Here is a 13658-nt window from a genome sequence, read left to right as displayed (position 1 = left end):
TGCTTGGAATTAGAAACCAACCTCCTTATATTGTCATACCTTTACATCTTTTCCACTGTATTTCAAGTGTAACAGCACAATGTGAGTGAAAAAAAGAAATGACGGTTTTCTTCTGCAAGCATTTATTGTTAAAGTAATATCTGGACTATATACAGTATTTACAGTGATGAGGGCTGTACATTACTGAACAAAATGCAAACAGCATGGAAACTGTCTACCAAAATACACTTCCTTTTACATCGATATAAAAACATTAATTGGAAAACATTTCCTTGCTGTTATAATCCCAAATGTAACCATTTAAAAACAAAGTACAAAATAGAAGCTTTTCAGATGCAGCACAAGAGTAAAACATGAAAATGTTAATTCACAACACTGAGGGCAGATTTAAAGGCAGGTGCCAAACCTGTTAGAAACATGCTGCACCACAGGAAAAGTATCTGAGGGGATTTAAATTTGAGCAGTTTCAATACTTTTGCTTTCAGGGGATTCCTGGTGTGTCGAGAACAAACAAAAACTTGAGGCTTCTGTTATTCCTAAACCGATTTCTTCACCGGTACAGGACCATTTTTTACCTTTAAGCTGTTCATTAAATTTCCAGGCAGCTGTCAGAAGAGGACGACCGACTTGGTGCTGCCCGCTGTCGCCAGCGTTGTAGTCACTTACACACGCAGCTTGTCGAGGACCGGAACAGCACGCCGGTACCATGCGACGGAGACGGCCAACATTCTCGAACCTTTATCACACAGTCCATCCTTTTAAGTGAAAGTCACACCACTGGAATCCAGTGACAAGGCATTTATAAGTTAAGGGGCAGCAGGTGGCGTAGCAGAGCTGTCACCTTGTAATCAGAGGTCTGGGGTTTGAATGCATGTTCCTGCTGTATAGTACCTGTGATCAAGTACTTAGAAGTGAGTACCCTGTTGTACGGATGGGTAAATCACTGTAAAAAGCAAGGTGTATAAATGTCACACTACATCACCTTCAAGAAATTACTAAGGAATCTGCTGAATTTAACATTTCTTTAAAGACACTTATGCGGATTTACGCAATTTAGGGTAAGTACCTTGCTCAAGGGTACTACAGCTGTAGGTGGGATTCAAAACCTGCAACCTCTGGGTTCAGAGGTAGCAGCTCTAACCACTACACTACCAGCTGTGCTAGAGATTTTATACCAGTCCAGGGTACGTACCTTGATCAAAGGTAATACAGCAGGAGGTGGGATTCAAACATAGACCCTGCGACTACAAGGCAGCCACTGTGACCAATGCACTAGGGGCTCTTTTTTTTTTTTTTTTTTTTAAAAAAAAAAAAAAAAAAAAAAAAAAAAAAAAACTTCGGGACCAAAATGAATATTACCCACTAAAGTAGTCATATCCTTTCTCTCTTTCGCGCACACACACACACACACATAAAGCTTTCTGACTAGAAGTATAAGGTTCCCCCCCCCCCCTCTCTCCTGAATGCGGGTTATGAAATGGGAGCGAACCTCCTGCCTCTCACTACGTGTCACAGGTAAAATTGTAAATCCAGCTATGGGCCTCGAAGTCAAAGGTGCCTTTACTTGCGATGGGGTCACATGACCCCATAGAAAGGCAACTGGAGTGTCTGTAGCGTCTGACCACTTTGTCTTTTTGCAAATGCTGGTTGTCATAGCGACAGTAAACCGCTCTTGCTGCACAGAATTTGCACAATTTCAGAAATGCGTTTAAATTTATCGGTTTGACATTTAAAAAAAATACTTGACTTTCGCTGCTTCAGTAGAGAAACTGAACATCTCATCTCACTTGGAATAAAATGCTTTTACAGGACAAATTACAGACGGACTCACGAATATTAATAAGGCAGGCGGGAGAGCCAGGCTGCGATCTGCTGCGCAGCGGTTCGAAACCCACCCGGGCTGGTCATCTGGTGGTTCCCCACCCTTATGGAGGTCAGATGACCACATTCAACCTTGACCACAGCAAGTGAACCGTCCTCACCGTAAAATTACACAGGAGTAAACACAGAAATCTCACGCACGCACGCACGCACACAGAGAGCCACCTGTCACGACGGTGGAACCCCAACCCTGGGAGGGCAGGGGGAACCTACATGGGGGGGGGGCTTGTGCGTACACCTGACAACACCCTATCGCACACAACACAGTGTTTGTTTGAACTACACCTTCTAAAATATATTAACTATCGAATACTTTTGAAATTATACAACCTTCACCCAGCTGGATGACGCCATAATAAATAAATATAAATACGTTTCAAAACGCCCATAATGTGAGGCAGATGCAAAAGGGACAACAGTATTAGCGTTTTTACCCCCGGGGCAGTAAGAGCAGTCGTCTTTTCTTTGGAAACTGTGACCCCTAAATCGCAACAGCGCCACCTGCTGAGCAGGTGGTGAAACGGCCAATGTTGCGAAAACAGGCACCGAGTGTTACTGCGGTGAGAAAGGCGCCAGTGCGGAGCAGCGCTCCAGAACACGTGATCCGATCCAGCGAAGCGGCAGAAATTGTTGTTGGCTCGCCATGCCGTGCGCTGCTCCCCTCCGCCGCCAGTGGTCGCGCTCACGTGAACAACACCTGCTTGGTGGAGGTTTCGTCCAGCAGGGCCTGGAGAGTGATGCTCACCTTCACTAGACCCTTCTCTTCCAGGATGTGGTGCGGCAGACAGAGCTTCTCCTGCAGGGAGTAGAGTAGCATGGAGGGAAGGACAGGAAGTGGAAAGACGACAAAGAAAGAGGAGGAAGGAACATGCAAACGCAGAAAGGAAACATGGTCAATGAGACACGACCAGAGACGATTTGTTGCAGAACAGCTGTGTGTGTGTGTGTGTGTGTGTGTGTGTACACAGTCTGCCAATGGGTGCTTATTCCCAGAATTTTCAACTGGAGGACGGTCGGAGACCAGGGGACTGTGGTTCTCAGTGCTCTCAACCACAGCACTTGACCATTCATACACCCATACAACCGTGTGTGTGCGCGTGTCTGCGCCTCGTACCCCAACATCACTGTGCCGCAACGGAGCGGACCGGAGCGAAGCCGCTGAGGAAGCAACACAATGACTGGACCACTGGCAGCGAAGGTGTAAAATAACCCAAAGTACCACTTTTATTACCGGTGCTGCTCACAGCATCAGATACTGGAGTCATAAAAATACAAGCATCACAGGAACATGAGCGTCAAATCACTGCACACGCTGAAGAATTAAGTTATTAAATTAACGTGCCAAATATAAAAGCTCAAGGGGCCCGTGAGCGGACGTGGTGAAGGGGATGATGGGAAGGCGGAGAGCAGAAGCGGTCAAAGGTCCCACACGCGCGCCACAGTGGGGCCCGTATCAGTGCAGTCCGTGAACGTGTCCTCTCGCCGTGCGGGCGGGGCCACCTTATTGCTCGATTACAGAGAAAGACGCCTCGGTGGCAGCATGTGCGTCGCGACTGCCGTGAAGAGGTAGGACGAGTCCGTCCCCGGAGCGCAGCCATGTACATTCTCGACATATTAAAGCCCTTTTGTTTCGAATGTCTCAGACGTTCACGTCCGTCGCCCGTTTGCTGCGTATCGAAGGGAAGAAAGAGGTCGTTTCCAGGCAAAAGGGAAGCGCCGAGGGTCCTGAGTGGAACCTGGAGCCTCATGCAGAGTTGCACGGAATGATCTTATTTGGATGCTGGGGAACTGCAGGACAGGAAGCGAGCGAGACCTCGCTGCGCACCGAGTGAAGGTGAGGAGTCTGAATTTCCCAAGAGGTGGAGTCAGGCTGTGGAGGGTGGAGTTCAGAAACAGGGGAGGAGCCAAGGTATGGGGGAAGGGCAGAGTTCTGATGGAAGGGTGGGGTTGGGGTGTTGGAGGGTGGAGTTTTTTTTATTCTGGGTGTGGGGGCAGAGTAGTGATGGAGGGGGAGTTAGGATATGGTGGGGGCCTGTGACTGACGGGTACAGTGAGTCTGCTGTTCACAGACCGGTCAGGCAGGAGTCGGTCGGCAAGGAAACGAACTTCCGACCAAAAAGGGTCACTGGTTCAAGTCCTAGAAGGACTCCGCGCATTTTAGGCCTGATCCCGTTTTGAGATCCGGGTGAATCGGCAGGGTTCTCCGTCACGGTGCGACAGACGGGACCTAAAGTGCATCATGGGAAGCCGCATTTCAGGGGTCTCTGCGAGTCAACGAGTTCAAACGCACACGAACTGTGGTGACACCGTGCGTGTCCAGCCGCGTTTTTGTGCCGTAAACTTTCAAGGATGGAGCGGAAGGGCGGACGTTGCTGGGGGGGGGCTGTTGGGGTCACTTCGAGGCCAGCAGAGTTCACATGGTGGAAAGGGGTGTGTGTTTGTGTGTGTGCTGTACACTTTGCGATGTGCTCCGGCCCTCCGGCAGCACACTCATCGCTCCAGACGCTGTGTCAACGGGACCCTCGGGGGTGGGAGTGGGAAAAAAAAAAGGAAGCGAGGCAATGAGCGCAACAGGCCACGCCTCACTTGCGCTCACTCCAGCTGTACGCCACGAACAGCAGCACAAGGCAGAAGACGTGCAGGAGGCTCGAGCCGATCCAGTCCCAGAGACGCCACACGGCGGGCGGAGCCTGCGGCGCGGGGACCGTGCTCTCGCTCTCCTTCCCACTCTCGCTCGGCCCGCCCCGCTCCGTGTCTTTGGCGGCGTCGAGCGCCGCCAGGGCGCGCACCGTTTTCCGCAACGGCCGCACGTCCGACTGCAGGATGTCGTACGCGGAGCAGAGGGAGGACTGCGGGTGGCGCCGGGGAGTCGGCGAGGAATAAAAGGAAGGGGAGGATGGGGAAAGAGAAGAGGGGGAGGGGCATGCCATCAGAGGGCGGAGAAAAATCAGGTGGGACGTTGGACACCAACAAGGTGGGGCGCCGGCATGCGGAATGATGGTGGTGTCTCACACACACAGACACGAACACACACACGCACAGCTCAGAAAGCGATGAGCAGCGAGAGGCGGGTGTCGGACAACAGGAGGGCAAACGCATCACACCGAGGACCAGTGGGCATCGCTTCACCATGGTAACCGTAGTCAGAACTGTCAGGGCAGCAGGGAACCGACCAAACAACATCTGAGCGGCTGCTGCCTGTAGCTCCTCCCATTTTATTGCCAAAGCCCAACAAACATTCATTTGAGCCGAAAACAACAACTGTTAGAAAACTGGCTCCTGGAACTTGCTCCGTCGCGCTGCTCTGACACAGCCAATCCGTACATAGCGGTGTGGTGGGATGCGGTTTCCATGGCGGAAGCCGTTTCGAATGGAAGAGGCTCATATCACGACAGCGTGAGATGATGGGATGATGGATGTGTATTGATGGAAGCGAGGGTGTGTGCGTCTCCTACCTCCGGGACGCCGAGCTTGCGGCACGCATCCAGAAAGTTCTCCACGTTCCGCCTGCACTTGGCCATGCTCAGCTTGGGCTGGAGGGGACCAGACACACACAAGGGAACAAACATCATCACGTCATTGCACGGGTCGGTGGTCAGAAGACCACAAAGGACAGTGGGACTCCAGTGACGCAGGCATAGAAACGATGCCGTAGAGATGAATAAGGATTTTTTCAAAGCCCGTTTGCTTTAGGAAATCCATCAACATTCCACTGATTAATTTCAGTCATTAAAATTTACATCCAAAACGGGACCCTTCAGCTGTGCACCTGTCACACCTTTATCTTCCAAATCATTTTTCTCCTTTGTGCCAGAAGCCGCTGAGGTCATGCGCCTTTCTCACAGCGGGACAGCGGGTAACACGCACTCCTGTACCGCACTGCGCCCTTCGACGTCAAAGGTCAAACTGGTCTAGTGGCTCCTCCAGGTCACAGTAAGAAATACAGAAAGGTGTTGCGAGTGACCATCGGGACCAGGACCGGCCCTTTCTTGTTCCATTCTAAGTTTTTAACCCCGGACACAACGCAACACGCACACATACACACACATACCACAGCAGGGGAGGGCACATGGATGCTGGCGACGGCACGAGGGCGGATGTGGTTCACTAGATGGCACAGCACCACACCGTCCATAAGTGAGGAACCAAGGTCCTCTGGAAGCGTCATCTTCAGCCTGCTCTCAATGCTCTGCAGAAACAAACGCACACATACACGGTGAACCAACAGTCTTTTCTCCGCATCCTTTCACACATCATTTATGACTAACGATATCAACCAGAGTTAAGTGCCTACCTCCCTGAGCTGCTCCGTCAGCTCAAGCTCTTCCCTCAGCTGCTCCATCTTGCGGCGCATGGTAAACTGGGGGTCCATCGACTCCAGGCTCTTGTGGGTCCTCAGGAACACTGTCCGTCGTGCGGAGAGAGAAAACCGACACACTGAGAGGGCGTCCCCACAGCTGCCACTCAAACTCAGTAGAAGTGGCTGGTTAAAACCAACCTCCTGGTTTGGTACCCTCATCACGGTACTTATCCTGAGTTGATACAGTAAGAGTTACCCAGCGATATGAATCAATACTAGAAGGTTAATTTTCTAAGTTGCTCTATTGAACAGTTTGTAATGCAATGGTCACATTAGAAAATGTCCCTGTGGAGAAAAATCAGTGGGATTTGGAGTCTTTGATTTACCACTAGGTATCATTACACATTCGATAGAATCCAATGGAATGATTAGAAGATCCTTTAAAAGAGAAGGTGAAATCAATGGCGCTTGCTGCAGACCGAATGGAATAACAACGAACTGATAAAACCCCAAAAACCCAGTTTCACCAAAGGTTTAAAAGTTTTTTTTTCACCTGATGGTGAAGGGCAGCAAGGTCCTTATGGAATCTGAACAAGTTGAATAAACCAAGTTTTACTTCAACTTTTGTTTCCAGACAAATTAGGCAAGAATTTGCCTTTTTTCCCTTTTTTTTTTTTTTGCTTTGTTGCACTCAAACCAATTATGCAACAGCACAAGGATGCAAAGGGAACATTAAAAACCCATCTTCAGAAAAACAATACAAATAATTACATTAAACATTTAATCAACTGACTTAAGCTAGAGCTGCCGGTGTTGTACAAATCAGTTCCTACTCTGGAAAAATATGATTGTCTTCATTACAGAGTCAATTCATGACCAATATCTTACTCATCGCTTTCTTCATGTCCACCAGCCACTAGGAGGCACAACGACACAGAAAACCAACCAAATCCTCCAGAAGAACCGATTACTGCAAGTTTACATTTTAGGAGACCCTGACAATAATAAACAGTCAGCTCCTGACATCCAGGCCCTTGAGCGCCAATGGTTTCAGGAGAAACCCGAAACTGAAAACAAACCCGTTCAACAAGCTCAAAATCCTCATGGAATTGCTTCACACGACGTAATCTTTCTTACAAATCAAGGCAGAACGTGAACGACGGAACAAGCCGTGACTTGATCGAGCGTCGCAGGTGCCGTGCCGGAGCGATGCCACTCGGGGCCGAGTTAACCGTCGCCTAAGGACGGGGCCGTCGGCTCGTTAGAACGGCACCTTGTTGCGACGTTCGAGAACCTCACGACCGTACCCAGCAACATTCGCCAAGCAGGGGAGTTCGAGTTAGACGTCTAGGCCTTTCATTAAAGATGATTTGTGAATTGAACGCGTGCTTTGGCCGGCTCCGCTCCCCAGACATCGGGAGGCATCCGTGGTGGAGCCGCTCCGCGCGCCAGTGTGGGAAAACTGCTTTGCGGTGCACTTTCTGCTGAGCGCCAACACTTTCGAGGAATATGTAAAAATCCTTTACAAAAGGATCATCGTTTTTCGTCTTCCTGGGAAACTGGGAAGAGGACAGAGATGCTATGAAAATTTGAGGCGCCACTTTAGAGGAACTGGGGCAGCGGGTGGCGTAGTGGTTACAGCAGCCCCTTGCACTTTAAGGACCCAGATTTGAATCCCATCTCTTGTAGTACCAATAACCAATGTTTTTTTTACCCTGAACTGATACAGAAAGAACTTCCCAGCTGTATAAATGAGTGAATAATTGTAAGTAGCTCAATGCTAAATGAATAAATGTAATTTCTGAATTGCCACCGCAGCTCATCGTCCTCCTTCACAAACCGATGTCTCAGAAGAGCAGCTACTACAGAAGATCTTCTGGAACTTCAGAGACCTCCAGAAAGGCTTTCCAAACCAGGGTTTCATCCCAGGAGGCAAACCACCTCATCATCCATCCCAGAATTCCCTGCTTTGCCACATATGGGGCCCATTTCTGGCTGGATGTTCTCTAATTAACTCTTCTGGGTGGGGCTTGACCCATTTTGCTAACCCCTGTCCCTGCCACATGTATGGCATACTTGACATCTGGAGCATCCCATCACGACCTCCTGCACCACCGTGACAATGCAAGAGGACAAGTGACGGAGCTGTAAAAGCACAGTGCTGGAGGGTGGTGGACTTGGACCATTCTGGTCCACGTAGATACATGAAAGAGGAAGAATCCACATCGGCATCCAACATGCCGCACTGGGCCCCCTCTCACTGGGTACCATGATACAGCAGGCACATGCACTTTTTTTTTTTTTTATCCACAACAGGACTGTACAAACGCTGGATTAAGCTTTTAACGCTTTTTAGAGCGCACAGCGTGGAACGTACATGGCTCGGTCAATAAGTCCCAAGACTCCCGCGTGAAGCTACTGTGGTTGCGTGCCACAGGTACACGCATGTTACACGTAACTGCTCCACTTCAACCATAGCAGTGTCGTACAGCAGCCAGTCTCAAAACTTATTGACTGTGCCACATACAATTTGTGAAATCATTGCAACGCTGACCAAAAGCCGGGCTCCATGCAATTTTAATATGTAAATATATATATCCTCCAGTTGAACTGAACACAGTGCACATATTGAGAACGACTGGAGCGTCACATTTTCTGGGCTTGTGTTACCCCTGGGTTTGGAGGACGGACACACACACACACACACACTGTGGCATTACTCATATTTCTTATAGGTTATTATGGACCAAGCAAAGAAGGCAATGAGCTGATAGCCACCAGGCCCATCATTTGCTCCGTGCGCGCGAGAGAGAAGGATTCTCTCTACATGCCGTCTTTCTTGCAGAAGTACCCAATACCCTGTTTACACTGGGGCAGATCTGGGTCAGGGACGAGGGATGGGGGACGGGGGGAGCAGCGGTTATGGACAGGATGTTGTCATCAGATTAAAGGAAGCTGGGAGGGGGGTAACAGCATGAAATTATTGCGGTGGTATTTTTGAGGTCAGTAGTTATAAGGTCAGCGGTCCAGCTGAGTGCTTTTATGGGCTGACGATCCCCCCCCATGATGTAATAAGCAAACATAAAAAAATCATCTATGTCTCTCTTCTGCTCATGCTCTAGCCATTTCCTGCTCTTCGCGTCACGTGAAGATAATCCGGCAGGAGAGCGTCCCGCCACGCGGCCGAGGCGGCGGGCGGAACGCAGACCCGATCCCCGACACGGATGTGTTACGGCGCCGTCCGGGCGCGTTGCCCTGGACGGAGAACCTGGGAAAAATTACTACGTGCAATGCGATTTAGTGCCGAACGCAATCAATCTGTCCACATTTCTCGATTTACAATTAATACCGGGACCCTCGGAGAAGCCAGTGAAAATGAATGAAAAATCCGCTTGATGAAGAGGAGCCACTGCAGGTAACACGACACATATCCTGCTGCCTTTGGACCCCAAGGTTGTCGGCTCCAATCTCACCTCCAGCTGTAGTACCCTTGAGTAAGGTACTTACCCTAAATTGTAAAATTACCTGGTGAATCCCCATCTTTCCCCAAAATTACCCACTACAATCCAGTAAAATTACCCATCTGTAGAAGTCGGTAAATAATAGAAGGTACATTAACATTGCAATTTGCTTTGGAGAAAAGCAGCAGATAAAAGAATAAATGAATAAATGTAAATGTCACATTTACAGGCTCATGCGTCTGCCACGCGTGTACAGCGAGTGACCGTACGGGACACGTGGGAGCTCCAGGAGAGAGGAAGTGGACCACGTCGCCCTGCTTGCGATGTGCGAAGTGAGTCCAGCTGGAGTGCTTTAAGAATGTTTTTGAAATGTATACAATTAAAAAAGGGCGGTTCTGGTCCAAAAAAGGTTGGAAGCCACTCAAGAGACGAGCTGTGGGCCTTCTCGGGGGGGGGGACAGGTGTCCCCAGAGGACAACTGCACCCCCAGCAGTGGCCCGCAGACCGAGGGGAGTTGACTTCCCTTCCGCCTCCCACAAGAAGACCCAGCGGTACAAACGGGTAAATCAATGTAAGAGCGGAGCTCGGCAAGTTGCTTTGGAGCAAAGCGACACGTAAATGAATGAATGCGGGTGTAAAACAAGGTCAGGAGGTGGACAGGAACCTCCAGCACCCTTTTCATCCATCACCCCGGAATGGTCGCCTGGACCGCGCGCCTTTGGGGTCGAAAGCGGACTTTACCGAACCGCGACACCGCGTGCTGGAGCCAAGCCTCCGCTGCGCCGCGGACCCTCGGCTCACCGACAGCCCGGGAAAAGGGGTCGGCCGCCCTCTTTCCAGTACTCTACTGCTAGCGGGACCCTTTCCGGCTCCTTCCGCATCCCAGCGCACCCTGCCCGACCGGGCTGATGCGGGAGGACGCGCGTGGTTCCCGTCTCCCAGCTGCTTTACACGGAACAGAGCTCTGTGGGTCTCCGTTCTGCCCTCATGTCCAAAACTCCTCACGTGAAGCTGTCTCACCGGACACGAAGGGACGCCACCGCACTGAAACGGTCGCTGGCGGCGGAGGTGGTCGAGGGCCTGAGGAAGACACCCTCGAACACGGACCGCTCGCCGGTCCTCACCCCAACAGACCACCCTTTACCACGGTAATCGGAGATCGACAGGATCGGTGTCCCGCTCCCGCAGCTGTGACCGTCACGTGCCGCTTTGCGGATCGTTTTCCGTCGCCGGGAAGGAAAAGGTCCGTTTTTGTCGCTCCTCAGGGTTCGAGAGGAAACGCCGGAGGGGAACTCCAACCGTGCCGCCGGCCGCCTCCTCCGCCTCTTTCCATTCCGCTGGAAATCCCGCGTTCTCCCAGGGACCATTATCTACGGCCCAAAATATAAAGGTTATAAATAACTCGCCGCTGCTGAAAGGGCCACGGAGCGGACGGTGGCGGCGGACGCCTGCGGGCTTCCGCTCGACCGCTGGGCGCAGCGTTGGACTCCAAACCATGCCCCCCCCCAGCCCCATCCCTCAAATGCAAATCTTCTCAAGGGGTCTCGGCATCACAGCACCTTCTCCTGCCGGACAAGTTTCCACAAAGGATCCGTTAGGCTGCCGTATCGCAGCCCAGCGACACCCTCAGCTACCAGGCCGCTCTCTGGTCGAGTCCGCAGGGACCGACCGCTCACTCGTTCTGCAGGGCTTCGAACCCACACTGGCACCACTACATGGAGGCTCTGAGGAGACCGCTTTTTCTGGACCGCAACAGGACCACAGCACACAGAGGCCGAACGCGGCGTTTCCGTCGACGCGCACGGCACCGCAGCCGACTCGGACGGGACGCAACGGTCGAGAGGGGGGACCTACCACTGATCTGCATGCCTCCTTCATCTGGACTAGCGGGGGTGTCTCTACCAGCAGGGGGGGCCTGTGTGAGGGGGCGGAGACAGGGCGGAGCGGGACAGCAAGAGGTCGGGTCTGAAGGGACAGAGGAGGGAGGAGCGGGACAGGTGGGCGGAGCAAGGCAGGTGGGCGGAGCAGAACAAGTAGGGACCGCCGGATCCCCCAAAATAAACAGGAAGCCAAATTGATTTTTTTTTTTTCCAAGACAGTCAGTGGGAAAGGGAGAGGGGAGGCAGCAGCAGTTTGTGGGCACGAGCGTTTGCACAAAGGGGTGCGATCGAGCGACACCGTGAGAACAGACATGCGCAAAGGAAGAGAGAACAGCACAAAGAGGAGCGAGAGGAGGACACCGAAGAGAAGGCAAAGGAACAAAACAGACACGGGGAATAAAAACAACAACGTTAGTGCAATTCCAGACCGATTTTCCATGACATGCTGTTAATGTTAGCTGTTAATGCTACAATTAATACAGTGGCTGCTGCAAGAGCATAAGCCTCTCTAGTCCCTCTAGATCTACATCCAACATAGTAGCTGCTGCATGTTTGTACATTAGCCAGCTCTACTTCTTGTAGATCTGCTTCCACGCGAAACCGCACCCTGGCTCTTCCACAGATCAAGATCACCAGCACGTGTCCGTAGTAACTGACCATTCCCTAGAACTTCATTTCTAACATTCCCGAGCGATACGGGCACAGAGTGAGCTATACTCTCGTCTTCCATTATTTGGGCTCCAAACCACCACTTTTCCCACATAGCCAGTACTCCACTAATTAATACCACTAATTAGTCCACAATTTCATGTGTCGTCTCACACATTCAGTCTGGCGCTATGAAATTATACATTTTGAACCGTGTCCAGCGGCTGTGCGAGAGACTGGTGCACTGCATTGTGGGAAGTGTGTACCCACGCTCTCAGCTGCATTCCAGTACTCTTCTTTCCGTCTTGCTCGCGTACTCACGTTTGTGTCCTATTTTACACCTTTGGGCTTTAATTTTCTAGAGATTTATTTACTTCAATGTGACACATAGCCTTCCTCTCCTCAAATTCACCGTCACAGTCAGTTTACTTTAAGTCTTTTCTTACATATAATTTATATATATTTTCCTTCGGCATCACCGAAAGTGATTTTGGTGTCAACTTGGGGTGGCCTTTGGACAAATTAAATTTGGCCCCCATAAGAAATAAGTCATTATTTCATTATATGGTTTTTCAAAATTCGATCCTTTGTCAAGTGCGAACTGGGACCAGTTAAGGAGAGATAAGCGTACAAGTTCGACACATTTTTCTTTTCCAGACGGTCGGTGAAAAAAAGGGAGATGTGGGACTCAACCTATCACTGAATTCATTTGCATGATGGAACATTTTGTCAGTATCTATGGAAACTGTCCCCAGAGGGACTGACAAACACTTTCCAGACTAGGAGCACCATGCAAATCCTCGGAGAGTCTCCTACGGTGTCTGGGTGCCTTGGGTGCCGTTTCTTGGCGCACATCATCCTAGACCCAGCGTTCTGCACGATGTTACGCCAACGTTGCGAGAACGTTGAGAGAACATTGCGAGTCAGCTGGATAGCCAAACTGCTGCTGCTGCGGCTCAACGGCACTGGAAACGTGAGGCGGAACCAACGTCCCGATTGGCCAAAGGAGGAGGGGCTGATGGAATCCTGGTAGTGGGGGGGGGGCATGACATGACCGGCAACTAAGGCCGAAACTCGTCTCCAGAATTGAGGACGTGTTTATCTTCTGGAGGTGAGCCCGGCGACGAGGTGGGGGGGTGGGAGGAATTCAGCGCAAAAAGGCGCCTTCAGCTGCTCTAAAAACAAAGGCCTTCTCTTCTCCAGCAAGGGATTGTTTGAGGAGAAAGATCCTTCTGAAAACAATGTTTCCATAAAGGCTCCTCTGTCGCTCCCCACTGCGAGGCCAGAGCTCTGGTTTTCACCTCCCGAAATCTCTGGGTAGTGCCAACGATGAGGGTGGGGTGAAGGTCAGGGTGAGGAGGTGGAGGGGACAGTTCCTTGAACAGAGGCAGGTCTTTTGGTGATTGGGGAAAGGACGGCAGACACAGATAGGCATTACTCCACCCTTCCCCAACTACAGTCAACTGACTTGACCAGAATTTTCCACTA

The 13658-nt window shown here is 50.8% G+C and overlaps 1 protein-coding gene across 6 annotated transcripts in view; it reads right to left on the bottom strand.

Moving 5' to 3' along the window:
* Positions 1 to 1316: 1316 nt before the first annotated feature.
* Positions 1317 to 13658, bottom strand: part of lrch1 (leucine-rich repeats and calponin homology (CH) domain containing 1) — a 36598-nt gene continuing 24256 nt past the window's right edge. For 2 of the 6 annotated variants that reach the window (XM_029257712.1, XM_029257714.1), the window contains 5 exons: positions 11497 to 11607; positions 6176 to 6285; positions 5933 to 6070; positions 5337 to 5414; positions 2595 to 4730 (listed from right to left, as the gene is read on the bottom strand). In XM_029257712.1, the coding sequence (XP_029113545.1) occupies positions 4464 to 4730; positions 5337 to 5414; positions 5933 to 6070; positions 6176 to 6285; positions 11497 to 11607 (704 nt within the window). In that variant the 3' untranslated portion in view covers positions 2595 to 4463. Of the gene's footprint in view, positions 4731 to 5336; positions 5415 to 5932; positions 6071 to 6175; positions 6286 to 11496; positions 11608 to 13658 lie in introns of all 6 variants that reach the window. The other 4 variants (XM_029257715.1, XM_029257716.1, XM_029257717.1 and 1 more) reach the window with 4 other exon arrangements.

The sequence above is a fragment of the Scleropages formosus genome, chromosome 14, assembly GCF_900964775.1.
Source record: "Scleropages formosus chromosome 14, fSclFor1.1, whole genome shotgun sequence".
NCBI lineage: Eukaryota > Metazoa > Chordata > Actinopteri > Osteoglossiformes > Osteoglossidae > Scleropages > Scleropages formosus.
Note: the sequence above shows the minus strand (reverse complement) of the source record. Positions and strands in the feature narration are given on the sequence as shown.